Genomic DNA, 26702 nt, shown 5'->3' with positions numbered 1-26702 from the left:
GGAAAGTATTCGTCTGCTGTCTGGGATGGATTTAGAAATAACTTTGTAGAGTTTCGTGTACTCGCTGATATGCCAGAGAACCAATTGCACTGTTAAGTATTTGCAGGTGACAGAGTGCAACTTTGGATGATGTTGTTTAGTTAATGTGATTCAAATGCCCAGAAAGGTCGGGACCATCTGCCTTGTTTCTAATACTTACAGGCACAGCAGAATCAGTAATACTTCTTGCCTTAGCTAAATGGCAGACAATCCAAAGATCATACAGTGGGAATATATAGGGATATTCTTTTTTTAAAATTAAGGAAGAGAGCTGGGAAGATCAGGAGGTGGGAGAAAAGGAGAAGAGATTAGGAAAAGGAACAATACCCCTTATTCAACAGTACTGCTACTCTGGTCCACCACCACTGCCTTTGAGCTCCCTTGTTAAGTTCTGTGACTAACTGGCGTTACATGCCCCAGGAATTAGATGCAGCTGTGATAACTGCTTCTGGTGTATCAAAGATGCTTGGCCCCTGACATCCCCCCCAACACATGCAATGATGTGTGGTATAACATGCAGAATGTACTTTATGTGTAAGAGAAGCCAAGACTGATTAATGTCTGAGTTTGACTGCTGAACCTCTGTACTGTGCTTTGTTTTTTCAGCAGTGTGCTTTTATTTACTGCTTGCTACTCTGCCAGAATGAAGACCTGAGTGAAGACTTTTAGGGCAAGTTTGGAACTAGGGAGTTAAAAATGTGAAAGCCGGAGGGGGAGGCAGACAATGAAGGAAAAATCAATATATAATCCTTTGTGTTTGTCACTGAATCATCTAAGTATTCCAAGTTAATATTTTTCAGCAAGTTTTGTACTTGCTCCCTAGTAGTTTTATTTACACTGTGTTTCCTTATGTTTTTTATGAGAAGAATGTGTGAGGTACTGCAGAAAGCCTTACAAACCATCAAGATAGCTATGATTTCTCTTATCTACAAGCCCAGTTATTCTCTGATGAGATTAATTTTGATTGATATAACTGTTGGTTAGAGGCTAATCAGTCTTGGTTCTTTGTATTGCTTTCTGGATTCTTACAGATAGTTTTGCATATTTTCCTCCCTGTTTTTCCAGGAACTATATAAACTCGATGACTTATAGAAGCTGGATCCTTCCTTCTTCCCTGTTTTAAACATGATTAAAACATTTGACTTCTTTTTACTGTATCTTTAAATCTACCACAGTGCTCACCGTTCGGTGTGCAGCCAGAACTGTGGGTTTGTGCAATGAATTCAAAGGAGGGTAATTACCTGTGAATAGATTTTTATGTGTGTGTGTGTGGTTAGACAAAGCTGCTAAATAGAATTTTACAAAAGCTTAAAGACAGTTTTATTTTAGAGCTAGTTTCAGCTCAATTTCAAACCATTTTAAGTTATTTGACCAGGTGGTGAGATGGAAATCTGTTTTTGTTGTTGTGGGAGACAGTTGAGCCAGTAGGTTTTTAAATAAGTGATACCCTTTTGGAAAGCTATAATTGATCTGCCTATGGAGCTGCTGAAAATTCAGTTCATAGCTGAATCTGGAGAATGAGTTAAATTGCACAGTCACAGCTGGGCTGTGCAGCCAGAGCCCCAAGAAGGACAAGAACATTTTGACTCCAGCCTGGAGCCGTGGCTCTTAAGTCTTAAATCTGGTGTGTACTGCAGGAAATCTTACGCTTTCAAGGAGCACAACTCTCTTTCTTGAGAAAGCAAGTCAAAATTCAAAGCTAGACAGGAAATACTCTTGGGAAACCAAGCTGGTGTTCTACTTTTTTGAATTTTGTTTTTACAGCAGAAACTGATTGGAATGAAAATTACCAACAGCTTCCTCATAAACTTTATACAAATTGAGTTTGAAAATTTGAGCATCTTGAAGTAAATGTAGAGCTGTACGCTCAGTCTAGACCATGTTGTTGTAAAAAAGAATTAATAGACACTGGAAAATAGAATGTGGACAATATACATGTGGACGAAGAGGCAGAGTTCTTACTAAACTTCACTGTGAAGCCAGAGATAGTTACAGAATTTGCAAAGATTCTGAAAACACCTCCAATCTCATATAATTTTGTGGGTTGATACTTGTAGCCATGTATAGTCCACATGTTGGCCATCCAATATAAAAAAAAAAATGAAATACTTTTAGTAAAGTGTAGTCCTGTAAGATCTGTAGCGTCCGTGAGCATTCATTACACATCCTACTTCCCCTCTGAGTCCATCTGGAAACCTTGATGGAATTCTGAGATTTTAGTTGCAAGGAAGCTGAAATAGCATCAGGAGTTTTGTATACCACATACTCCTGTGCTGAGTAGAGGGTAAGGAAGGTACTCTCTGTAGATAAGGTAGATTAGTCTTTGATTTTAAGGGAGAAAACAATTTTTACCTCCAGTATAAATATGTATGTAATCAGCATCTCAGGTAAATTTATTCTTTCACTATCAGTCTTTTTCTCGGCAAGTCAAAAAATGAAAATGTAATTTAGTGAAATTAGTTTAGTGGTGTCATGGAGGTTTGTTTTGCTGTTTGTTTGTTTGTTTATGTGTTTTTGTAGGCTTTTATGGTTTAGCATCCATTGCAATTGCTTATAAAAATGCAGAAGAGTATCTCATTCTTCTGTATTTCCTGCATAAACTCAGTTCATTGAAATTTTCAAGGTTATGACATTGCTCTTCAAGAGAACTTCATATAAAATGGCATCTGGATAAATTCAGTGCAGAAATTTATTTTACTTCTGTTACATTTAAATCACACTACAAACTGCATGAATACACACAAGCATGGAATATATTGGAAGCCTCTGCCGTTAATTACAAGGATTGAATCACTAAGGCAGGTGTCATGAGGGAAAAAAAACAGCTGAAATTTTGCAACTGTTTCCTTTGCGAGTTATGTACTCTGATCTGGGGCTTCAATTTAGAATGGTACAGCAAGTGTAAGGACTGTTCTGTAAATTCCATCTTCCCTGATAGGGATTTGAAGTGACGCAGAGAGAGCAACAAAGATGTTTTCAAACACCTTTTACTCATTAAGCTCTTATGAGTAGAACCGAACCATTATTGTTAAAAGCAGATAGCTATTTGCACAACACATTCATTTAGTCTCCGGTGTTCACTCGCACGCTCACCAGTGGTTCCCGGTGGAGCAGCAGCTGGAGGCTGGTCCAGGCTGTGCCCTCAGACATGGAGGGTCGGCCTGTGGCTTCGAGGTGGGTGCTTGGGAAGTCGCTCAGAGGGATCTTTGTTCTTTTAGGTGTTAATATAAATGTAATTCTGCAGTCTTCAACTGCACACAGGAGTCACCACCCGCTTGGATGTGGTCTGGGTCTCTTTGTCTGGTGTTGATCGTGATGGCCTTGAGCAGATTGAACAGCTCGTTGTTGTCCCGGGCTTGTTAGTTATTGCAGATTTGGCATGAGTACTACTCTCCAGAGCTTATTAGTCCTTGGAAAATTTTTGTATGCTACATTTTCAGCAGATACTGTTACTGATTTTGGCCTGCTGCTTTCTGTTAACAACTCCATCCAAATCCATAGAGGCCTATGGAACCCATTCACACAGGCTCATAAGGAAGGGACCTCTGTGGGTCATTCTGTCTTCTCATTTGGCTCAGAATGAAGCAGAAGAACCATGGAAGCAGTTTTAACGGTGTCTTTTTGTAACTTTTTCTTGAATTACAGTTAGGTAACTTCTGTAATACTGGAAATTTTTCTCTAATTCAGTATTTTAATACACTTTATGAACCAGTGCGCTTAGAGCTGGAAATAGTGCCAGCAGTTGTAGGCATAAGGAGGTATTGCCCTTAACTTAATCCCTGAAATTGGATGTATGCAGCAGAACAGAAAAATCTATTATAATAGTTTCAGAAAAATCCCGCTTGGCTTTGGCAATTCACGACTTCCTCAAATGAGAACATGGTTTAGATTTAATAGTTGGTGACTTAACACAGATAGCAAATTAAGAACCTATCCAGGTCTGATATTATGTTACTGAAATCATTTAAGTTTTACTACTTTACTATATTTGTTGCTTGGCATAGATAGGCTCTGCTTGTGTGTGTTTTCTGGCTATCTGTATCTGTTATTTTAGACTCCAGGAATAAAATTTGCCAGTGCTGTAAATCTGGTTTAAAATTTATTTCTTTTTTTTTGAAAAAAATCCACTATAGATTTATCAATATAATTCTTGTAATTTTTTTATACCTTCCCGCATGCATTTAAAGTTTTTTAATGAGCATTTGATTTTTTTTATATATATAATGGAGGTGATTAAGTTTGTCCATCATTTGCAAATCATGGCATTTATGATGGCCCATTAAATGTGCTTTGGAAGAAAAGGACACTGAAATATCCTGAGGTGGGTTCTTGGTGACCCTTTCTTGAACTTCATCTGTCTTTGATAATCCAAGTACACTCCTTCAAAGCCATCACAGTCGATCAGGTCACTGATGGCTTTGGAACTTGTATCTTCCACTGTTTTCATTGCCGTGCCTGCACCTCAGGTCACTGGGCTGAAAATCCATGTGGAACATGGAATGTCTGAAAAGTGGAGTGGAGGACTGAATAATAGATTATGGTAAAAGAGAGAGGGCAATTTCTGTGCATCCAGTGAATTTGTGTGGTGTGGGTACATGAGTGCTCCCTCCCACACAGCAAGCACTTGAGTACTGTTTACCACTCTCTGTTGGTACCACACTGAACCTTCTGGAGCACTTCTGCTCTTTTTATTCTTTCTGGAATGCTGGAAAACCTGGTGCTTTCAAAACTGCTGTTGTGCAATAGAGCACACAGATATCTTACCGAATCATAAAAAAGAAAAGAGTGTACTGCAGACAGGCTAGTCCTGAGTATATCTACAGAAGCCTATAAATATCCTGAGCTTGACATATATATATATATATATAAATTATAGTTCCTTGCTAAAATGTAGTTTGCAGTTCATTCTGGTTTATTTAATTGCATAGCTGGGCGCAATAATGAAATATATCCAAAATCAGTCTGTACCTTGTGACCAATCACTTTATTTCTGATGTAGTGTCAATCTAATTTGAAATGTGGCTGATACTTCTGGCCAAGTTTCTGTCAGATACTCTTGTTCTACAAAATCTTCTCGAGTTAAACAGTCCTACTAATCAGTTATGGTGACATCCTTAGAAAATACCCACCATGTATAGATTATGAAATTTCAGTATGAATTTCAGACATGAAAATCTACCATAAATGAGCCAGAGCATTTACAAATTATACCAAATTTAAGGACTCTCAAGATGAAGTGTTGAAGGCCTCTTTTGAAAGTAAGGATTTCTTTGTAAAAGTCTTAAGAATAAATTTTGCATAATTTATCCTCTGCTAAGGGGCAGGTTTTTTTATGAAAAATGACAGGAATAACAAACTTTAATACTTTAATCCTAAACTAAATTCAGGGAACTCAAGTGTACCAGATGGAATACAATTCAGTAATTTTTGTAAAATACATAAGTTTTAAGAGTCTATATTACATAGCTGAAATTATGTGGGACGTGAGAAGGAAGAAATTGTGGTAGCAATGGTTCAGTTGAAAATGTCTCCTTCAATAAATAATTTTCCATTAGGTTGACAGGTGATCTAATAATGATCCTATGCTGTTTTTTGAAAACGTTTGCATATTTCCATAAATAAGAATCACAGAATGCTTAGAGTTGGAAGAGACCTCTGAAGATCATCTAGTCTCTACTTAAAATGTAAAATTGACTAAACCATGACTATTCTTGTTGCCATAATCCTGAAGACAGGATCACTTTAAAGTTTGTGGTCATTTGCTAGATTAATATAGTTAGTAAAGGTGTGTTTACTTTTATTTTCCTCCTTTAGACAAAAAACACATTGCATGGGCTCATAAAACTTTGTTCTGTTTTTTTTTAGAAGGAATCAGTGATTACACAAAAGACTAAAGAGTATGTAAAATATGAATATATAGGTATGTTGTTAGAGCAAGAAAATATGTCCACCATCCTGTAACATTGAGTTAAACTTCTGAATATAACACATTGTACACTAAGTGATATTTTCTATGTATGGATAAAAAAATATTAGAAAGCAATTTCTTAAACCTAGCTAAATAATGAAATGCACAACAGTGAATCTATTTTAACGTAGTAATTCATGTAGGTTAAGTCAAAAAGACTAGCTGATCCCCAAATGATTTTGTGTGTCTTGTTACAGGTATGACCAGAAGGACAGCAATAATATCATTAGGAGTGAGTGCATATAGGAAGTAGAAAACTTGTCAAGCCTGTATTGTCACTTCTGCCCTTTCAGACCTTACAGGGCATGGACACAAGAGCATAATGAACACCAGTTACGATTTTATCAAGGAATCTGGCTGGGGCACAACATTTTTTTCAGGATCATTTCTGAGGGGGTGATGTACTGAATAACTCAAGGTCAAAGAGAACGGTTCACTGGTTTCTGATCACTTTTTTTAAAACAGTTTTGCAGAACAAAAAGCAATCTGTCAGCTTTGATAACATGGCAGTTTCACTGGCTTGGCTCATATCTATATTGTGGTTGTAGGCACACAGATTTGAGGCTTATGGATTGAATCTCCAAGCAAGGGTTTTAAATATACCTCAGTTGGAGTAGTAACTACATCTCTCTCTCCGATGTTTTGCCAGGTAACTCATTGGAGAGTAAAGTTAGGCCAGTCAGTGCCTTTAGGTAGGATGCTCCCAACTCCATTCTGTTTTCTAAAAGTTTAGAGTTTGCAGCTCCTCGAGGCCTTTGCAGTTTTGCGATCACAGATACAACATGAGGGAAAAGAAAGACACAGCTTCATTATTGCTCAGAAAATGCATGTCGCTGATGATGAAGGATACCATAACACAAAATGCATTAGATGTGCCATTTCAGGAAAGAAAGCTCGGATGTCATGGTTTCCGCTCTTGCAAGTGTCTGTTACATTGGAGCCTCCATGATTTCTCCAAGAAAATGGAGAAAATACTCGCAAAGCTGCTTCATTCTTTTCCCAAAGTTTGTCAAAGTTATTGCTAAAATCTGCTTAGGCTCACAAAGTTTCATGTGGTTTGAATGAAAAACATTGGTTGCTAGCATGCTCACATGTGCGAGGTGCTTTTAAGCTCTAAATTAAGGTTCCTGTGGTAAAATAAGATTTAATTTTAATGCTGATCAGCAATATGTAAAAGAGAAATGGTAGGTGAGGGAAGAGAACGGAAATAAAGATATCCATCTGGTTGCCTTCACACATTACTATTCACTGTGATCATAAAGGAAAATAAATATTTGAAAGGAAACAGATAGGGGTCCCTCTTACTGAGAGGGATTTTAAATTATGGAAGCAGGAAAACAAAAGTAGGACAACTTTCCTGACAATATGTTGAGCCTGACACCTTCAGTGGAACTGGTAAAATCTGCAGATCCGTTGTGGTATTAGACTGAAATTGTTTAGAATCTTGAAGGTCAAAATAGACTCTTTAAGACTGTAAGTGGAATCTAAAGGAAGTAATTTAGTCCCTTTTACTCCTACATGAAAAACTGAGAATATTCCATATAAGCTACTCCTAAGTAATCTGTAATAAAAATATCTCAGCAATATTGTAATTCTCCTTCACAATAAACATCATTAGACCTACAATAGCGTGCTTGAAAGGAAAACAAACAAGTTTTAGGCTACATTAATATCACCTGAAAGACAGGTAGTTGTCACCTGAGTATGACAAGAGGATCACCAAACAAGTGCAATATGCAAGTGTGAGCCCACAATGTTTCTAAACTTACTTTTCTGAAGTATTTTCTGTTTATAAAAATGTATTGTTAAGATACCCTTACCTTTTATTTTCACACCATTATTTGGGGAAAAAATGTTTAGCTTTATTTTTCTGAAGTAGTGAATAAAAAATTCTACATTATTAACTTGTTCAGAAATATTTTAAACAGTTTTAGTGATTCACTTATGTGTACATGCATATATGATTTTACAGTATTTAACTCAGTCCTGCAGCGGCACTCTGATCCATTTTTCATCAGGCTTTCACATGCTTTTCCAGCTAAAGATAGAAATAAAACATGTCTTTGTTGTATGTCCCATCTCATGTGCCATTTTTAAAACTTATTGAAACAGAAAAGTGAAAAATGGTTTTTACAGTCATATGCATATATTTTTAGTGGCCCACTTTAGCATACTTTCTGAATGTATCTCTTTATCTATTTCGCATCCCTAATCATGTTTCTTTAAGTGCTACAAACTAAGGAATATGGGTTTAAAATTTAAATCAGCACATGATTGAGTCATTAGAATCTTTCAACCTAACAAAATCTCTGCCCCTGTAAAGTGTGCATGTGCACACACATACATACGTACATACATCTGTCCATTGGGGAACTTCCTGTCCAGAGTCTTGTGTGTTGTAAATTTAGGGCTCCCACAGACTCCAACACTGTTGGCTGTAGCCAGCAGTGCTGCAGGCAGCACCTCCACCCAGGAGAAGCTCCTCCTTCTGTACTCATAGTGTGCTGCTCTGGGGTTCCCCAGGTGACCTGCTATCAGTGCTTTAAAGAACCCCGACTTCCTACACCGCTGCTCACTTTGATGCATGAGTGGGAAATTGCACACAGTTCTCAGACCGAGGCTCTACTGGTCTGGTTAGTCATATGATATTTATCTCAAGTGATATGTGACTCTGACTGTCCTGTTGGCAAACCAGTACCGGAAAAGTTGTGGAAGAATCGTGCATCTCTGGCTTGTTACGTGTCAAATGCTCTTGCACCAAAATTAAACACAGCCAGGCTGAGTAAGCAGGTAACTACAGACTGAGTATTGGTAGTAACCCGCTGCCAAGAATGACCTGATTTAAGGAAACATGTTGTGGTCACTGAAGATAGACAGCATCAATATATACAGCAGGCCTGAGAGAAATATGGAAATTAGTCTGATTCTGCTGTCAATCTTTCTGTTTTTGGAAATTCCTTGTGCTAATTTGTGTGGTGACTTTGGAGAGACTCTTGAATTTTTTTCAGAAAGACAATAGATTTAAATATATTCTGTGTGGATCTGTGAGGATATTAGAGAGCGGTACTGCTGCTGTATGTGGAACAGTACAATGGGATGCTGCATTTGCCTAAGTTCAAAAGGATTTTTTCACTGTCTTTTTACCATGTGATTTTGTTAGCATTATTGGTACAGAACAAAGGAATGGAGAATCAGAACACAAAAGAGAGCAAAAAGACAGGTGAAAGAAAAGTATTTTTATATTGGTCAAGAAAATACTTGAAAGGGATGTTGGACTAAGCAGAGGAAAGAGAAATAGGAGTATGAATCTGCATCAAGGAAAGAAATTCTGGGGAGATACAGGGCAGTTTAGAGACCGAGATAGTCCGCTGGAGACAATGAAGGAGAAGGAGCTTTCACGCTCCTTCTTTTCCGCTGTCACATTTCAACATGAAGAGGCCTGCTTTACGCTGCGCTTTACACTTCTTGCAGGTGAGCTGGGAACTGTGCCTGTTCTTCAGGTAAAAAACTTATTATTAATACCCTGTGGCTAATGCCTGGTGTAGGAGTTCAAGAGGTTACCATTATAGCAGCATGAATTCCTTGTCCTTTACTTAGTTTCTGTGTTTTGAGAAGTTTTATCTTTCTGTTTTTTAGAGATCAGAGTTAAGCTGAGCTCAGTTTTCTAGAAAGACACAAATTACCTGTAAGCAACCTTAACTCGGTGCTCAAGACATTTTTGTCCCTATCTATTCAGAGTTCCCACAAAGTAGTCAAATGCTGTTTAGATTTAGATGAGCTAAGCATACAGGGCATCCTGTGAATTTGGAGGCAGCATTTTTTCATGTGCATCTCCAGAAGCTTCATTCCATGTTATTTTCTGTCATGAATTTCCAGCATTTCCTCAGTCAGGAGTATTGTGGTTTTGTACAAAAAACAAAACTTCTACCTTTCATGGAAAGGTAGGAAGGAAATCATAATTTCCTATAATAAAAAGTGGAAGACTATGTCAATGTGTTGTGTAAGGAAAGCCATCTTCATCCTTCATCTTGTCCATCTGAGTGTGTAAATAACATTTTGGTCAGAGTCAGACGGTGAAGGATAGGAGGAGGGTTTCTGTCATATAGTTTTATTAAGTGTTATTAAAGCTATTTCAATACAAATACTCAAAATCACTTTGTGTGCAGTCAGAATGATACAAGATAAATAGTCTTTAGTAGAAAAAGCAAGAATTAGCCTTTTTCTGGATTTTATGGCGTTTTTTTCCTAGAAAAATTAGTGGAGGTCTCCAGATTCCAAACTAAAATGCTTTTGTCTACTTCTTGCATCACTCGACATTAAACTAGTTTTTTAAGCAACCTTTTTTTTAATAATTTTGCTGTCTCTTTTCAATTCATTATATTTCTCCAAATCCTTTTTTTTTATTTTATTTTAAGCACTTTCATAGTGTTTAACTGTACTCCCAGGAAATAAGTCATTGTAGGGTGGTGATGGAATTCAGGTTGTGCTACCTGATGCTTTCACTTGAGTGGGTTTTTTTCCATTGGAAATAAAAGATGTATTAGTGGGGGCTAGAGAACCAAGGTTCCTCTACTAAGGCAGATCTTTTCTTTGGCAAAGGCATGTTCAGTTTCTGAGAAAGTTTATACTGACAGAAATGTCTTCTTTAATATCACATCTGTTGGTTTTAAAGCCTGTTAGTAAACTCAGAGAAACAAGTCATGTTAGGTATTACTTATGGTAAACAAATAGAATTGTCTATGACAGAAGTAACCTCATAGTGAAAACAAAATTTACTGCTCATGTATGAAGAGCGACAGTGAGTAAAAAATTATTTTCTTGACTCTTTAGTGGTCGTAACTAAAACTTAGGTGGGGACCTTACAGAAGTAGTAATATTAATCTTATAGCTTTAATGACTCAGAAATATCCAATGGTCTTGGATTTGTACTAGTAACTAAAGTTATAGCTTATATGACTAAGTTGCTGCATCCAGACATTTAACTGAAAATAAAAACTGTGTAAAAAAAATAAATACACAGGTCATTTTTCATAATCAAAAATTGCCAAGTTGTCCTATAATTTCGAGAAATTAAAATAAATACTGCAGTCATGCAGCTGTCTAGTTCATTCCCAGCATGCTGGGAATGTGAACAGATCCTACCAGTTTGGTTGGAAGACAGATTTCGCAGAAATGATGGCTACAATAAGTCAACGGTGGAGACTACAAGCAAAGAGTTCTTGTAGTTGTCTCCCCTTTACACATTTTCCAACAGGCAATGCTTTGCCTTCCCAAGCTATGAGATAAGTCAATGTCAGTTTTGACATAATAGAACTTTGAACTTTTTTGTGACTCATCCCTGCATTGAAGATGAAGGGTGTTTTTCTCCTCTCTCTGCCCTCCCTCCATAGGATGCAGCTGAGAGATTCTAGTTAACATCTGCTGAAATCACTGAAAGCTCTTTCATTGATTTCCATAGAAGCTGGATTAAGCAGGTTTTGTCTTTGATCTTTGCACTTAACAGAAGAAGTTGCTTTCCCTTTGCCATAGCATTAAATGGCATACCATCTATTAATTTTCCATAATCAAGACTATGAGAGTATTAGCATCAAAAGAAACTGAAAAATAATAAATGATTCTTCTTTAAACTGACTTCCTTTAAATCTAATATGCTATAAAGCAAGACTGCATGTACATGCTAGAATAGTAGACAAGTCTTTGCAAGACTGGAGCCTAATCTTCAAGTTTTGTTATCTGTATTCTAAGACTTTATTTATGATTTATTGTGCAGAAATTAGAACAAATATGAATTGTTTACACATTCCACTGATGTTCCATAGATTAGTGTTTATTATTTGTTAAGGATATGTTTTTAACATTGTTAATATATATGTTAATTATATATGGTAATTATTTCCTGTGATATTTAATATTGCACTTCATACCTACAGTTCTATTAACAAAGTGCGAGAGAATGTGTTTGTACCTGCATGCAGCTTTTTCAATCAGTAGTCTCTTTCTTTTTCCTTTAACTTTGCTAATACAATTTATTTATTAATATTACTTTTCAGAAAAAACAGAGAACAAAGGATCTTTCCCAGCTGTTTCATTCATACAATCCATATGATCATAAGGTAAGAAAAATACTACCTATGTTTATTGCTTTAAAAATTCCAAACATTCACAATAATTAGATTTCATGTTTAATGCAAAAATGAGAGGAAATTATAATATTGAAAGTGCTAGGGAATTCATGTTACTTAAATTATGCTATCATATAAATGTTCCTTTGTTTCTTCAAGCCAAGCTTGAAAAGCTGCATTTTCTGATTTGTGAAACAAATGACTCACATTAACCTCATAGAAGTGTAATTTATAGACTGACACTAAATCCTGCAAAGTGACCATATGTGGTATCAGATTCCCTTCTTTTTTTCTCTCTGTTGAGAAACTGTTACCCTTGAGTATGTTGGCTTAACCTGTTGTGTCAATTAGGCCCTGAGATACATGATACTAATGAATTATCTATTGATTCTGTAAGCATCGTTGGAAGAGGCTGCTTTGCTAACAGCGTGGCGGTTGTCTGGGGGAAGAAGAAGAAATACACATCATCATTATAATTTGAACCTTGTTTATAAAGTCTGGTAACCCTCGTAAAAAATCCCTTTATTTATTATATCCCTTAGTATAGGATAAGAAGACAAGATCACTTCCCTAGAGACATTACAATGTGAAATAAAGAATTAAAGCTGTTACAAGATGGTTTTGGAAAACGAGGAGGCAGATCACAGCATTTCTGTGCTATAACTATGTCATGGGGTCTTTGTAGACATCATGCAAAAGAGAGCATTAAGCAGCAGATTGAAGGACAGTTAAGTAGATTCGTAAATATTTTCAGGGAGTTCCTCGTATTTTGGATGCATTTGTGGACATGTCTTTTTAAGCAAGTGTACTACGTCCTCTAACACTTTGTCAGCCATAGAACGACTGCCTTTTCTGCTTCTGTTTTGCAAAGTGTGTGTTATTTTGCAAGTATCCACTTCAAAAAACAAAGATTTGAAACATTTTTTAGTTTAGACGTTTCAAAGGAACGTTCTGAACTCTACCTCTTCTTTTCCTGGCCATGTACCAAGTAGCTATACGTTGGAAAAATTACCCAGGTTTTATATTTGGGGAAAGAAAGTGGCAGAAGTGTATGTGTATATATGTGCACCTGTTTCTATGGCTGAACACGTGTCTATGTGTGTAACTATACATATGTCTGTGAGAAGGAAATATGTTGTGTAAAGATCAATGAATTAAATTTATCAGGTAAGTTATTGCTATGAGATTTCCATAGTTGCCAGCAACTTGAAAAGTTACAGTTTAAAATAAAATTGTCAAACAGTATGTACATTCTATAATTTTAATGATTGTATAGCATTTCAAGTTAAATCCATCACTTCAAAATATTTTTTTGTAGACAGACTTTCATTGTTTACAAGAGCTGGTAAAGCAGATAGTAAGGACCTCTGAAAATTGAGAAACATGAAGAATAAAGGAAATTAGTGTGACAAGATTTGGAATGGGATCATTGCTTTTTTTGAGTTGAAGCATTTTAAGTTAAATGTAATAGCAAGTCAATTAAGATCTAATAAGCAGAAGCAACGGATGAACCAGAAGCTTTGATATCCCTCTCTGTGTCTTAAATTCTCCTGCGCCAAACACTTTTTATTCATAGTACAAGGAAATTCCATTATTCTTTTATTAGCACTTTTAATGGAGCTTGGCCATTTGTAACTCCTGCTGCCTTCCTGCCCATATCCTTTGTGGCCCTATATCAAAGTATCCTCAAATGATTTTGGCTTCAGTTGTGAAGACTTGTGCACTCTTTACAAATTAGTCATCAGGCAATGTGGAATTGAATGTAAATGCTAAGATATATTCCTTTTTGATCTTTGTTTTAGAACCTGTTAAAATACAGTTATTTCAAGTGGAGATCTGTACTAGTTCTACTCTGGTTCTGCTTTGTTTGATTTACACAGCAGAAGGCTTGGCTTTTGGGGGGCTTGTTTGCTATTTTGTAGATTATTTTCAGTAAGCATGGAAAGATTTTATGATGGCTTTGTGAAAAAGCTGGTGCTACAGGATCATGGCACAAATGACGTGAATTACTGGCTTTCATTATTCTTAGTTGGTTGATTGAAAGGTTTTTCTCTGAGAACCTTTCTAAAGTAGGAAAGAGAGATCCTTAAAGGATAAGTTGGAGCTTGGTGGTAGTAGTAGTTCAAACAGGTGTAAAAAGGAAGCTTGTGAACTACAGTAGCTGGAACAGGACTGTCTACCAAGATTTGATAGTGCTTCATCCTTTTGTGATGGGATATCACATAGAAAAGAGGAAAATCAATCAGAAGGTGCTTGCTCTATACTCACTAAACCAGAAAGTAATGTTTTGCTGGTGTAACTACACTAACCTTACTAACATTATTACTATTTATGCTTGGTCAGAAGACTAATAGCTATTAGAAATAGAAGCTATTCCTGGAAATTTTACCTCAACATGTATTTACCTATCTAGTGGAAGTTGCTACATTTTCAGTGTTTGTGGTTCTACATTTCTAGGTGAAAAGCTATCTCTTTTATGGAGGGGGAAAGCAAGGACTTTCTTTTCCTTCCAATTCCAGGTGTGAAGTCTTACCTTGTATCTAGTGAGGCCTTAATTCAGCAGTAGAGGGGACACATCTTTTAAATTCTTCTGTGCTAAAAGGATGGAAAAGTCAGAGATATTCTTCCTCTGCAGATAGCTGAGGAGGAGTAGTTAGGCTCCTGTATTCTTTAAAGTCTAAATGTGTATAGTTTACCATCTAGCTGCCCTCCTTGTTGTTCTGATAAAACCATACAACAGCAAATCCCAAAAATTGCCCTTTTGTTGTGTACTTTTCCTATCGAGGGGGATTTGATCCTGTTCTGTTTTCACCCAGTGTCACTGTAGTGCTTGCAAAGCCTCCAGCCATGGAAACTGTGGGTCTTTCAGAGACAGTGCCACTGACAAAGCTCGTAGTAGCATCAGTCTCGAATGTCTGGTGAATATATCGAATTACTGATGTCAGACACATGCAGAAAACTCATTTTTCTCTCTTTTTTTTTTTTTTGTTGTTGTTAAAACAAATATCTTCTAAAAGTCTTTCTTTCCACAACTGAATAATTATTTAGGAAATTCTGAGATCTGTCTTGATTATGAAAAGCAGTTCCAGGTGGGTGTTTACCATTCATTTAAATTTATTTCAGTTAGCATGTGTGAAAATACATAGAACTCTATTTGTAGACGAAGCCATTCCTTATTCTGAAATACTTGCTTTTTCCTGTGTTTATATAGAGTAGGAATATGTATAGTCTGGCTTTCTTGAGAGTCGAGTTCTGACTGCTGTGTAACTTTTCTCTAGTTACCAACAGAACAACCCTTCCAATTATATGTATAGTTTATCTCTTTTTAGGATCGTCAGAAAAAAAAAAGATAAAAATGACATCCTCTTAAAGCTGTACCAGCAACAGTTTTAGTAATTCAAAATTCAAAAGAAGATAGTTGAGAAGTCTCTTTTTACCCTTAGCTATAATCTGACCAGTTTTTTTACTAGCTCTAATAAACAATTCTATTTGTACACAAGTGATTTCTGCTGAATCTTTGGTGTGTGCCACTGTGAGGTTCCACATTGCACACAGCAAGGACTTTATTCTATCTGCAATGGATATTTAACTCTGTTTGTATCTTTCTCCCAAGTGGTATTTGTCCTTTAAAACTTGTGACCCAGTTTGTTGAAAGCTCTTAAGGCAGCTGTGAGAGCAGGTTACCTGGTCAAAACAATAGGACTGAGAAGCTTAATACGAGCTTCAGGATCCAATATGCTGAAAGTGTCCAAATTCAGCAGCACAGAGCCCTAGTTCCTCTTTCTCTTTTTGTCAGATCAGTTAAGTATTCAGTCTAGCCCTGGAGCAGTTGTTTAAAACTGTAATCCTCAATTTATGCTCTGCAAAGGAATGTTTTTTATGTACAGTAAACACAGTATAGCAGAAGTACTATTTGTTTTGCTGCTCTGCCTTGTTGAGAGAATGACCCAAGAGAGACCTTGGGGCATGTCCGTACATGCCTGTGGCAGCATCGTGCCGGTCCACTGAGAAATCCTCTGAGACTTGTGCTTAAAACTCAGCTCTGGATTCGCTTCTGCCTTTTGCAGCCTGAATCTCTTGCTCAAGAATAGGGCATGATCTGTGAAAAAATAAGGTCATGTCTTAGAGCGTTAGTGATTTATGTTAGCATGTATTGTGTCCAGCCGAGTAAGAAATAAAGTCAATGTTCATGTGATTTGAAAAGAGTTTTTTTGAGAGATTTTTTTCCAAATTGAAAGTGTGCCAGATTAGAAAAATATATTAGTTTCAAAATGTGCTCTAATTGATACAATACTACTAAAAGACTTGTAAAATCTTAAAGCCCTATGCTTTCAAATGTTCTGTATTAATGTGTTCTGGAAATGTTAAAACAAAATGTCAAAACACTAAAACCCCATAGACAATATCCTGTATTTTGTTTGCTTTGATAAAGGTAGATGTGTACATAACTGACTTAAGGAAGATTAATAACAAGATCATGTATGGCTGTCCTTAAGGTGCTAGTGGCTGCTGTCACTTAGAGACTTACCATCATAACTTGTTTCAACCAATTATTTCAATAGTGCACAGACTCTTGCTCTAATATTTAAAAGAACATAAATAATGTCAGCATCCTTAAACCGTGGTTGTAGGATACCTCTTTCTTCTGCTGGGCTCTGTAGCTCTATCTGGATGGTCTGAGTGGTTTTTGTTGGCAATAACACAAAATATTAATCATAGCAATGCCCAGGACTATGGCATTGTTTGAAAATCATCATGGGCACCTGTGTGAAACATGAAGTATCCAAAAGCAAGTGGAAAGTCCCAGGTAATGTATGAGGGATTGGAGTCAGTTGGCTTCTGGTAGCAAAATCTGTCAAGTTCTGCACTCCCTCCAGCCCCTGTGCTGGAGCTGGTGGCCTCCGGGGGCACAGGCTGTGGCTGGCCAATGGAGGGTGCAGTGGTGACACTGAGAGGCAGTGAAACTATCTTCACCATGATGAGGTTTGCTTAGTTGAACAGCAGAAATGAGGAGATGGGGAGTTAAATGTTTCTGCTGGGACCAGTTTTTCTACCAGTGAGCTACTTCCTTTCCTTTTTCTCCCTTGTTCAGGGAAGCTGGACCTTCTGTGGATTCATGTTTATAAATATGTAAAGGGTGAGTGTCACAAGGATGGAGCCAGGCTCTTCTCAGTGACAACCAATGATAGGACAAGGGGCAATGGGTGCAAACGGGAACCACAGCAGGTTCCTCTTAAATATGAGAAGAAACTTCTTTACAGTGAGGGTGACGGAACACTGGAACAGGCTGCCCAGGGGGGCTGTGGAGTCTCCTACTCTGAAGACATTCAGAACCCGCCTGGACACCTTCCTGTGTAACCTCATCTAGGTGTTCCTGCTCTGGCAGGGCGATTGGACTGGATGATCTTTCGAGGTCCCTTCCAATCCCTGACATTCTGTGATTCAGTGGATCCTTCACAAATAAGTAAAACTGAACAAAAGAAATTCTGATGTCTACTGAAAGAGAGAACTATAAAATGCCTGATTTTGGCTAACTTTCTAATGGCAAGCATCACTCTGTTAATTAGATCCAGGAAACTGTTTTTGAAGATGTGTTTGCGCTGTGGTATGAGGTGATTACGTGACAAGATGCATAAGTTGAAATGCTGGACGCTTCTAGAGATGGAAGTGTTGCTATGAGGGTAGTTTCTTAAAAGAAGCTGGTGACAGACTAAATCATAGTTACAGAATTGAATATATCTGACAGGTGAGATTTGCATTTTACAGTAATCTATGTTTGTACCTTCTTAGTAGTTCCTGACCTCACAGACTTTGCCATCTTCTATTTCTGTACTTGTTGCTGGCCATCTTTTATAGCCACTGGCATTAGGAAGCAGTTTGTTTTACATATGAGGCATGTCAGCTAGCATGTTTAAGTAAAAATAAAACAGGATTGGATGCTCTTCGGAGTCTGAAAATGGGAAGTTTCAGAACCGCTGAAAAACACAAGCAATTCTTGTTATTTTTCCCAAGGATAGTAATGTTTCTTAGATATTAACTGTGTTTTGTAAACTGTGCATGCGCAGTGGAGACACCATGAATGTGTAGGTTTTACTTTTGAGTGAGACAGCAAGCAGTTGTGAGATACTGTCTTACCCTTCACATTTTTTGGGTAATGACTTGGATATATGATTCTGGAAAATGACAAAAAGCCTTTTGACCTGCTTTTCATTTATTCCAGGAACAGCATTGTACTAAATCATAAGGCAACTGTGAGGTTGCAATGCCTGTGATATAAGCCATAGTCTGAATTTCCTGAAGCAGGTGCTTTGAATTGTTTTTCTGTAAGATGAAAAAGATTTCTAGGTTATTGCTGAGAAGAGACAGAGACTTTTGCTATCGCCCGCCTCAAAATAGATTTCAGGTTTAATTTAATAGCTCAGATGTCAGATATGACCGCGTTTTATGGAAATATTCTTATTGTAACCTACATCCATTCTTCTCTTTTCCCTTCCTTCGTGTTCAGAACTGCTTTTTGGAGGAGGTTACATAAAGCTATTTTGTGCTCTTGATATGATGTGAGGCTTCAAAGAAGACTGCTGAAAGAGAAAAGCAATTTCTGTTTGGCAGTGCAGTGGCCTTGTGCTAATGGCACACTTCAACATTACTTGATGATAGTGAAGAAAATCTAATGGCCTGAAAAGCTGCTGCTTTTTTTTGACTTAACTCTTAGCTGTATTGAGGTTTGTGACATCTGCAACACAAAGTGAGCTAATACACAGGCTGTTTAGAAATGGCTGTTCAAATACTAGGAATTGTTTCAGGGTTTTGTAGAGAACAGGAGAAGTAACAAGGAAAACAATGCAATGGAAGGGGTTACTTCACTGTTGAATAGGCTGTATAGAAAAAGACATATCTGCTCTGTCTTAATTCTGTAGATGAAGTGTTGGGCTGAAGGACTTGCAATCTTAATTGACGAGTATATTGCATCCAGAAAATAAATAAGTTTCAAAAAAACTTGAATTGATTGTTGTAAAACCAATGGTTTGGTTTTGTTTTACACAAAACCTAAAATATATATAAACAGGTAGTGTATAGATGCTTAATACTTTGTTCGAAACTGTATTCAATGCTAATAACTTTTGCTATAGTTGCATATTTAAAGCATCTAACCCTGTTTATGCTAACCGAATTGTTCGGGGATGTTACCGTAGTTGTTAAGCAGAAGGGAGGCTTTTCATGTTTTACTTTAACTATTTCTTCTGTCTTTTAAAAATAATCTTTCTAAAAAACATTTTAAAATAGTTTGTAAAATCAAGTTTGCGTCTATACACAAAGATAATGCTATACGATGATGTATGGGCTGAGATTTTTAACAAGGTTTCACAGGTACCAATGTAACATTGAAATATCTTAATTAATGATCTTGAGAACACTTTTAAGAAAGAAACTGATGTAATCCATGTATAACCCATCTCTCCTTGTAAAAACATCTCTACATTCTTTTCAGTTAAATCATCATGAAAACACTGGCCATTTACTTTGCAGTTTTTCCCCTTGGTGTGCTGCATGCTACCTGGTATAGCACATTGCCTCAAATAAGTATTTTCTACCTTCACAAAATACTGAAATATAAAATGAGAAACAAGTTTTATGGTGACATGAGGTATGTATCATGTGAACTCTGGTAAAACTAAATGAGGCACATTAATCCTTTTTTTATTTTCCAGAGAAAGGCATTGCCGTTTGCTTCATGTCTTGTATCACTTATGTACCTTGCCCATTGTTACTGTTGTACTGACATAAAAGTAGGAAAAAGAAAGGTATTTGGGGTTTTCTAAAGCTAGTTACTGGCAAACCTTGACATCACAAAAAGTAAACAAGCCTGGCCCTGTTAAACTTTCTTACAGGTGCTCTTTAATCTTGCGTTGGCAATGTGCTGAATTGTATAACTAATAGTCCTATGGTCATTCCAAGTTCAGACCAAGTTCAGGTATCTTTCCTTCTCCAATTCCCTAGCATCTTATTTGACCTCTGTCTCTCTGTGGCTGTGCAGTTTGTAGTGGATTAGATTTCTCAGTTATCTTTCATCTTCTCTCATTTTTCCCCTCCCTCTTTCTTTATTCTATTGCATTTCTCTCCCCCCCCCCCCAAAAAAAAAAAAAAATTATCTGTGTAGTCTACCTTCTTTATTCTGTTTCTTCCTACCTAAATATTTTTCTAGTAATATCTTCTTCAGGTATTAACATCATATTCTCTCTCCATTTACTTTAATTCCCCTGCCCTTCCATTCTTCTTGGGTTTTTTCCTGTGTATTTTTCTGGAGCCCCTTAGTTCCACAGCCGTACTTGGCTGTGGCCTTGGGAAGCAACGTTGGTGTTGGAGGGGAAGGCATCAGTGCAGCAGGTGTAGCGGTGCATGAGCGCAGTGTCATGGGAGCCCACGCCTAGAGGTGGTGGTAGAGTTCGTCATGATTCAAGGATTTATACTTTGTTTTTGACCTAAGTGTTCCGATGACCAAGCTCTTGAGCTTGCTTCCTTTTAATTGATTGCATATCCGGAGACACAGGTTTGGGGAACTTCGCTAACAGATGTGAAAACTAGCTTTACCTTCTGTTCCCAGTCTTCTCACTGGAGAATAATAGTTGGTTTGCTTGTAAAATTGCTACAGTCTTTCTGTGTACTTGAATTAATTTGACATCTTATTTAAAGTTCTGGATGTTAATGTTGGCATCAATGTTTTTACTACCAGACGATTTGGTATAATCTTCTGGTACTGAAAATCTTGGGTAAGATTTTGACTTTCTCACATGGAGTGAATATACTCCATTTACTTTTCTTCTTCATTATTCCTATTTAAAAGCTTGTTTTAATGACCCTATGATATAAAGCTGTGAAGCAGGTGGGGTTTTTCTGGCTTCGTGTCTGATATAAGAGTATGGAAATGTTGATCTTACCCTCTTTTAAGATTCTTCTGCGTAGCCTTACATATACACACAGGCACACACACACAAAAACCCATCATCAACAGAAACGTTGGTTTGAGATTGATTCCCTGGTATCATCCAGAAACAATCTGGTGTATTCCAAGTAAGTCAGGGAAGGATGGGATCACATTTTGCCCAATTCATAGTAACTCAGCACTAGCTATGATTCCCTCTTCTGCTGTCATTTAAATGCTGAGAACTAAAAACCCTACTTTAGTTTTTATTTTGTTGTCATTTCCTCTCTGTACTATAGCCCACTTAAAAGAGTGAAGAAGGTTACATGTACAATTGAAAAGACAAGTCTCAGTAAAGTGACCACGTAAAACTACAGATAGTATGTGGGCTTTAGGTTGTTCTGCCTAGGAAACCCGTTCTCCTGAGGGCGTGGTGCAGTCGTCCCGCTCCCTGCAGGAGCTCCAGTGCTCTGCTTGGAAGGGCAGCTGAAGGAGGAGTCTGAGAATCTGGCAGCAAACCATAGGGATTTTGAATCATTAATCTAAGTGGTTGTCACCTGCAGCAAAGCATCTCTCTTAGCTGCACATGAAATCTGGGCTTCCAGCAAATGTGCTGTTGGTCTGCCTGTGTTCGAGGGAAGGGCTCATGGTCTTAGGGGGGAGAGGGTGTTTGTGTTTAGATATAACTAGAAACACATCCTATGGTTTTTACCAATTGCTTATCTATTTTGAGAATTGTGGGATGAACACTGAAGGATGTCAGTGATTTCGTATGCATGCCTACAGTAAAACCAGCAACATTCAGTTAAATTACCTCGATACTAACGTATACTCTACTCATGTAAATTAGGGTAGGCTTGAAAGACCTCCAAATCTAGTTCAAGGGTGGAGGCTCAGAGTCAGTAGATTTTGAGTTCACCCTGCAGTGTAGACATACCATGGAGGTTTAGGTCCCAGTTCAGGGCAGAAGAAAGGATCTAAAACGCATTATTCAATTTCAGCTGTACTTGAGCTTTAGACTGTTGGAAGGAGTGGTGCTGTCAGTAGGAAGAGATGTACAAACCTGGATCTTGTTATAAATGCACGCTAACAAAGCATATTTCATCCCTTAAATATGCCATGTTCTTCATATTATTTTTCCCCTGTATTCTGGTATTTTATGAACATGAAATAGTTTTCATCCAAAAAAAAAAAAAAAAAAAAAAAGACTTTTTTGTATTTGTCCAAAGATGGATAAAATAAATTATCCATTCTTCCATGCATTTTTTGAGGGAAAGGCTCCAGCTTGAGAGCCTTGTATGGCACCATCTTCTTTGGAATTTATTTCATCATTTCAAATTTTGGCGAGATTCCAACTTCAAAAGAATCATGTTTCCAAAAAGCTGTAGCTTCTTCCTGTAATTCTAGAGACTGCCTCTATTTGATTTGCAGTATCTGAAGTATAAGAGGCTTGTGGGGCCAATGCTGAATTTAAGGTTTGGTATCTCGTGATCCATCAGGATAAAAATGGGGGGTTATATCTCCTTAAAGGAACAGGAGCATTAGAATTTATTTGTGATAAATGTGGCATTTTCTAATGTAATTGAAAGCAACTAAGAGGCTGATCTTTAAAAATGAATTTTAGTTCATATAAATGCTGCTTTAGGTCATACAATCATGATAGCCATACCAAGTCATCTAGCCCTATAGAAAAAGAGGTGAATATGCAAGTAGTTGACGAAGGTCTTTAAAATACAGCATGAGATGTTTCTTCCAAAATATATTGCTGTGAAATTTGATATATGTAGCACACATAAGAGTTGTTGTGACAAAACCCTTCAGGTTGTAAATACAAGCAGTCATGATGACAAATCTTTTATTTCATACTGTCATGCTTTTTCCAGGAAAAAATACCTTTGCGTCCTTACTACTACTCATTTTCTCATCTCCTTTAATACTGCTAGCATCATTTATGAGGCATGTGTATGGCAAATTGTGCTCCTTCATGCCTTTTATTTCTACAGGTTTATTTTTTATATAAAAGGCCTGCTGGGTACAAAACCTTACAAGACAAGCCATCACTGTTTTGTGTTGCAAACCCCAACATTGTTTTCCTTGGAATATTTGCAGAAAATGTGTAATATAAACCTAAAAATACAAACCGTTTTTAAGTCTTGTGCAGGAACAGACATTAAATACCAGTTCACGTGTCAGACAGACAGTGGCAGCTGCATTGTTAATGTATGGCACAATCCCATATTAAATCAAATGGCAAGTGCACAGTTTGACAGATACCGTCATCAGAGCAAACATTATTAAACTCATTAAAGAACTTGCGTTTATTTTTTTTAATTTAAAGCGCATGTATTTGGCTTGCAGAGCCTTTCTCAGTCAGAGCCTACAGCAGCAAGTCCTACTTCTCCAGGTCTTTTTGCCTAACAAAGGCTGATGTGTTTCTGGCGTTCCTCGGGGGCAATGCCACGATGTTTATGGCTTCCCCTGCACATCGCATGTTAGGGTCTGTGACCAGAAATTCCATCTGAGAGCACATCGCTCTGGATAGCGCTCAGTGATCTTTTCATTTTGATTGATGGCTCTGGTTTTACACCATCTGGCTTCTGATAGGCTGCATTAATCATATTCCGAACCAAGAAAATGTAGACAGGATTTTTTAATAAGTACATGTACGTGGAACATAAAAGTGTGTGTATATATGTGTTTGTGTATTTAATTTCTCTACTCTCCAGTCATAGGAAAGAAAGCAACAGTCCCAGAATATAGTTTGTATTAGGATAAATAGGTCTCTAAATAAATCTCTACTTTAAAATGCCCTTATTTTGATTTTACTGCTACTGTTTTAACTTTATTTTATTTTGCTTTCTAACAGCCGTTTATAGTCACTGCCTTATGTGGGCATTGTTTTCGGTGAGGAACAATGGATTTGTCTAAAGTATTTGAGTTGCATCTCAGTTGTTTTAAGTAAATCTTAAAATATCTCCTGCTGCTGCTGTGGTGATATGCTGAAGTTCCTTGCTTCTTTGTAAATACAGTTTCTGAAACAGAATGTTATGAGGTTCTAAATTCTATGTGTGTAGAACATTTTAAAACTCATTAAATTCACATCTTGGGGAAAAATTAAGGGTCTGAATTATACATATAATATACAAAGGTCAGTAACCAGCCATACTGAGGGCTTCTGATAGAGTTTGACAACAGTGTATTTAAGGTATTTACTGTTGGATTAGCAAAATTAATAGCCTCGCAACATGTATGCAGAAATTAATCAGACAACATGCAGTTAAGTGTTCCAGATTTTATTTGGGTTTCTAGTTTACAGCTAAGCAGTTATCTATACTCCTTCTCCTTAGGTTGCTTTCATTCTGTGACGTTTTACAATATGACTTAAGATATGCCCTATGGTATGCCCTGTCACATTGAAGCCATGAGTTGGATGTTAGGTTTCAGAAGCTATTTAATCTTTACCTTTTAAATTTTCGAAGACCACAGGATGAGAAGCTGCCCTGGATTCCCTTCCACCCATACTGCTGTGGATATAACACTCCTTGAAATGGTGGGCAGACACTTTATACTCTTATTGAGAAATCCAGTAAGTGCATTTGCAATATCCCCAAGTCCGGCATTGACTTGTTACAGTGGGTGTACTTTCATAGGTGATCCTCACCAATCAAATGGTGTGGAAGTGTCACAGCCACTAATTTTCCATTGACAGCTACAAACTGGATTATTGTTATGGGGTTTTTGTGAGTTTTGTGTTTATTTTGGTTGGTTGGTTTTTTTCCCCATTTTCTCTCATTTTTTTTTTTCAACATTCATTAGTAGAGCTTGCAGGTACTATTTTTTTTTTCATTCTCTCTACTTTGCTTGTGAAAATACCTTCAGAATGAGGTACAGGAGAATTCTATGTATAACTTAGCAGGAAGGTGAAGCAACATTCGTCCATAACCCCACCAACTAAAGCAAAACTTCCCATTCTCATTTTATTTCTGCCAGGCTTGATGATGTCTCTCTGTAGAGTAGAGGGCGTTTATTTTGAGACATCTGGCCTGAATTCTTTATAACTCAAAGCTGCACTTAGGGTTCAAAACTAATGGCGTGTTAGAAAGCTGTTTGACGTACTAAAGCAAGAAACAGTTCTTGAGGAAGAGTTTAGAAAATTCGATCCCTAAATTTAATAAAGATGTAAAGCTCCTTAAAGTCTAACACTGTACAGGTGCTGAGAGCACCCTGTCTCATGTTGTTTGTTTCCACAGTTTTCTGCAAGACTCTGCATTTTCTGTTGTCTTCCTCTAATGTGTTCACGTTTTCTTGTACGTTTATTTTAAAGACAAGGCTTGTTTGTTTGTTTACAGCCTCACAGCTTCCTAAACTAGACATCTGTGGTTGAGAGAATCAAAATTCAACAATAATCTCTGTTAAATTAAGTATAGATGCTGAAAAATAGGATAAACAAAACCTGCTTAATCATTATTACAAAAGCACAGTCTTCATTTGTGTGCCAAGGAGGATTTTAAAAAAATTCTTCACGGTCATACTATTGATCAGACTGTGCCAAATGTTTGAATTACAGTTCTCTAGTAAATCAACAACTGATCTTGAGTAAATTTGCCTTGCACCTCCCGGATATAGAATTTCCACCTTATTTTGCCTGAATCATTGTAATTACAGTTTACCTTAGAGACATTATGAAAGTTAAAAAGTTAAAGTCTTGCCAACAGGCATAATCAGGGAGCTGCTGAGCTCCCTGTTGGCCGTTCACAAAAGCCTGGATCCTCAAGCTCGGAAGAAGCCTTCGGTACCCTCCTGCTCCCCAGTGTTCTCATTAGCCAGCTTCCAACCTGGAATAGCAGCATCACTGCACATTCTTGTGGAGGCTGGAGCAGCACAAGACTTTGTTGGTAGCAAAGATCTGCAGTGAAAATAGCAGTTGTTTATAGTAACATTCTGCAAAGGATCTGCTCAACTTTGTGCGATATGAACAAGATATATGAAGTCCTGTGTTGCGTTTCAAAACGTTGAGGAAAAAGGTAAAATATATTTGCAAGTGTCTTCCTGAGAACTGAAAAATCATTTATATTGTCATTTAGACACTGCGATGTAGTGTCAAAGCGTGAGTTCAGGGCCTGCAGGATGGTTAAGAGAAATCCCTGAAAAGTGAAACATTTATACTGTGGATCTCCTTTCATCTCTTTCCAAAGTTGTACCTGCCAGCTTAGTAAAATTGCCCACAACAACTTTTTATCAGAAGATGCAGACTACTGGTGTTTTCATCTGATGACTTTCAGTAAGCAGCTCAGTATGAAGAAACTTTATATCACCGTATTTTCTGAAATGCAAAGCCTGCCTACGCTTTTCAGCTGAACAACTCCAGTCAATCTTATCTTAGTCCATGCAGGTTTAATGACAGCTTCCTGAAGTCAATGCCAGTCGATTAATTCTGTAGAAATATGCCCTGCATTGCTGTAGTGATGCTGCATGTTATCGCATCTCGACTCTGGCTTTTGTTTCTGTTTTGATAGGCAGAACAGAGGAAGTTGAATTTTGGGTTGTATTTTTGGGGTTGAATTTTTGTTACTTTCTTTTTTAGTTTTATTATCACTATGTTGAAAGAAACATAAAGAGTAAATACTTCTCAATTTGTTAAGGTTTACCAGCT

General features: G+C 37.2%; 1 protein-coding gene across 4 annotated transcripts in view; it reads left to right on the top strand.

Moving 5' to 3' along the window:
• CDKAL1 (CDK5 regulatory subunit associated protein 1 like 1) overlaps nucleotides 1-26702 on the top strand; it is a 416136-nt gene that overhangs the window by 310515 nt on the left and 78919 nt on the right. For all 4 annotated transcript variants that reach the window (XM_065055192.1, XM_065055194.1, XM_065055191.1 and 1 more), the window contains one exon: nucleotides 12058-12120. In XM_065055192.1, the coding sequence (XP_064911264.1) occupies nucleotides 12058-12120 (63 nt within the window). The remainder of the gene's footprint in view (nucleotides 1-12057; nucleotides 12121-26702) is intronic.

This window comes from Columba livia, chromosome 2, assembly GCF_036013475.1.
Source record: "Columba livia isolate bColLiv1 breed racing homer chromosome 2, bColLiv1.pat.W.v2, whole genome shotgun sequence".
Taxonomy (NCBI): domain Eukaryota; kingdom Metazoa; phylum Chordata; class Aves; order Columbiformes; family Columbidae; genus Columba; species Columba livia.
This window is presented reverse-complemented; position numbering and strand designations above follow the sequence as displayed.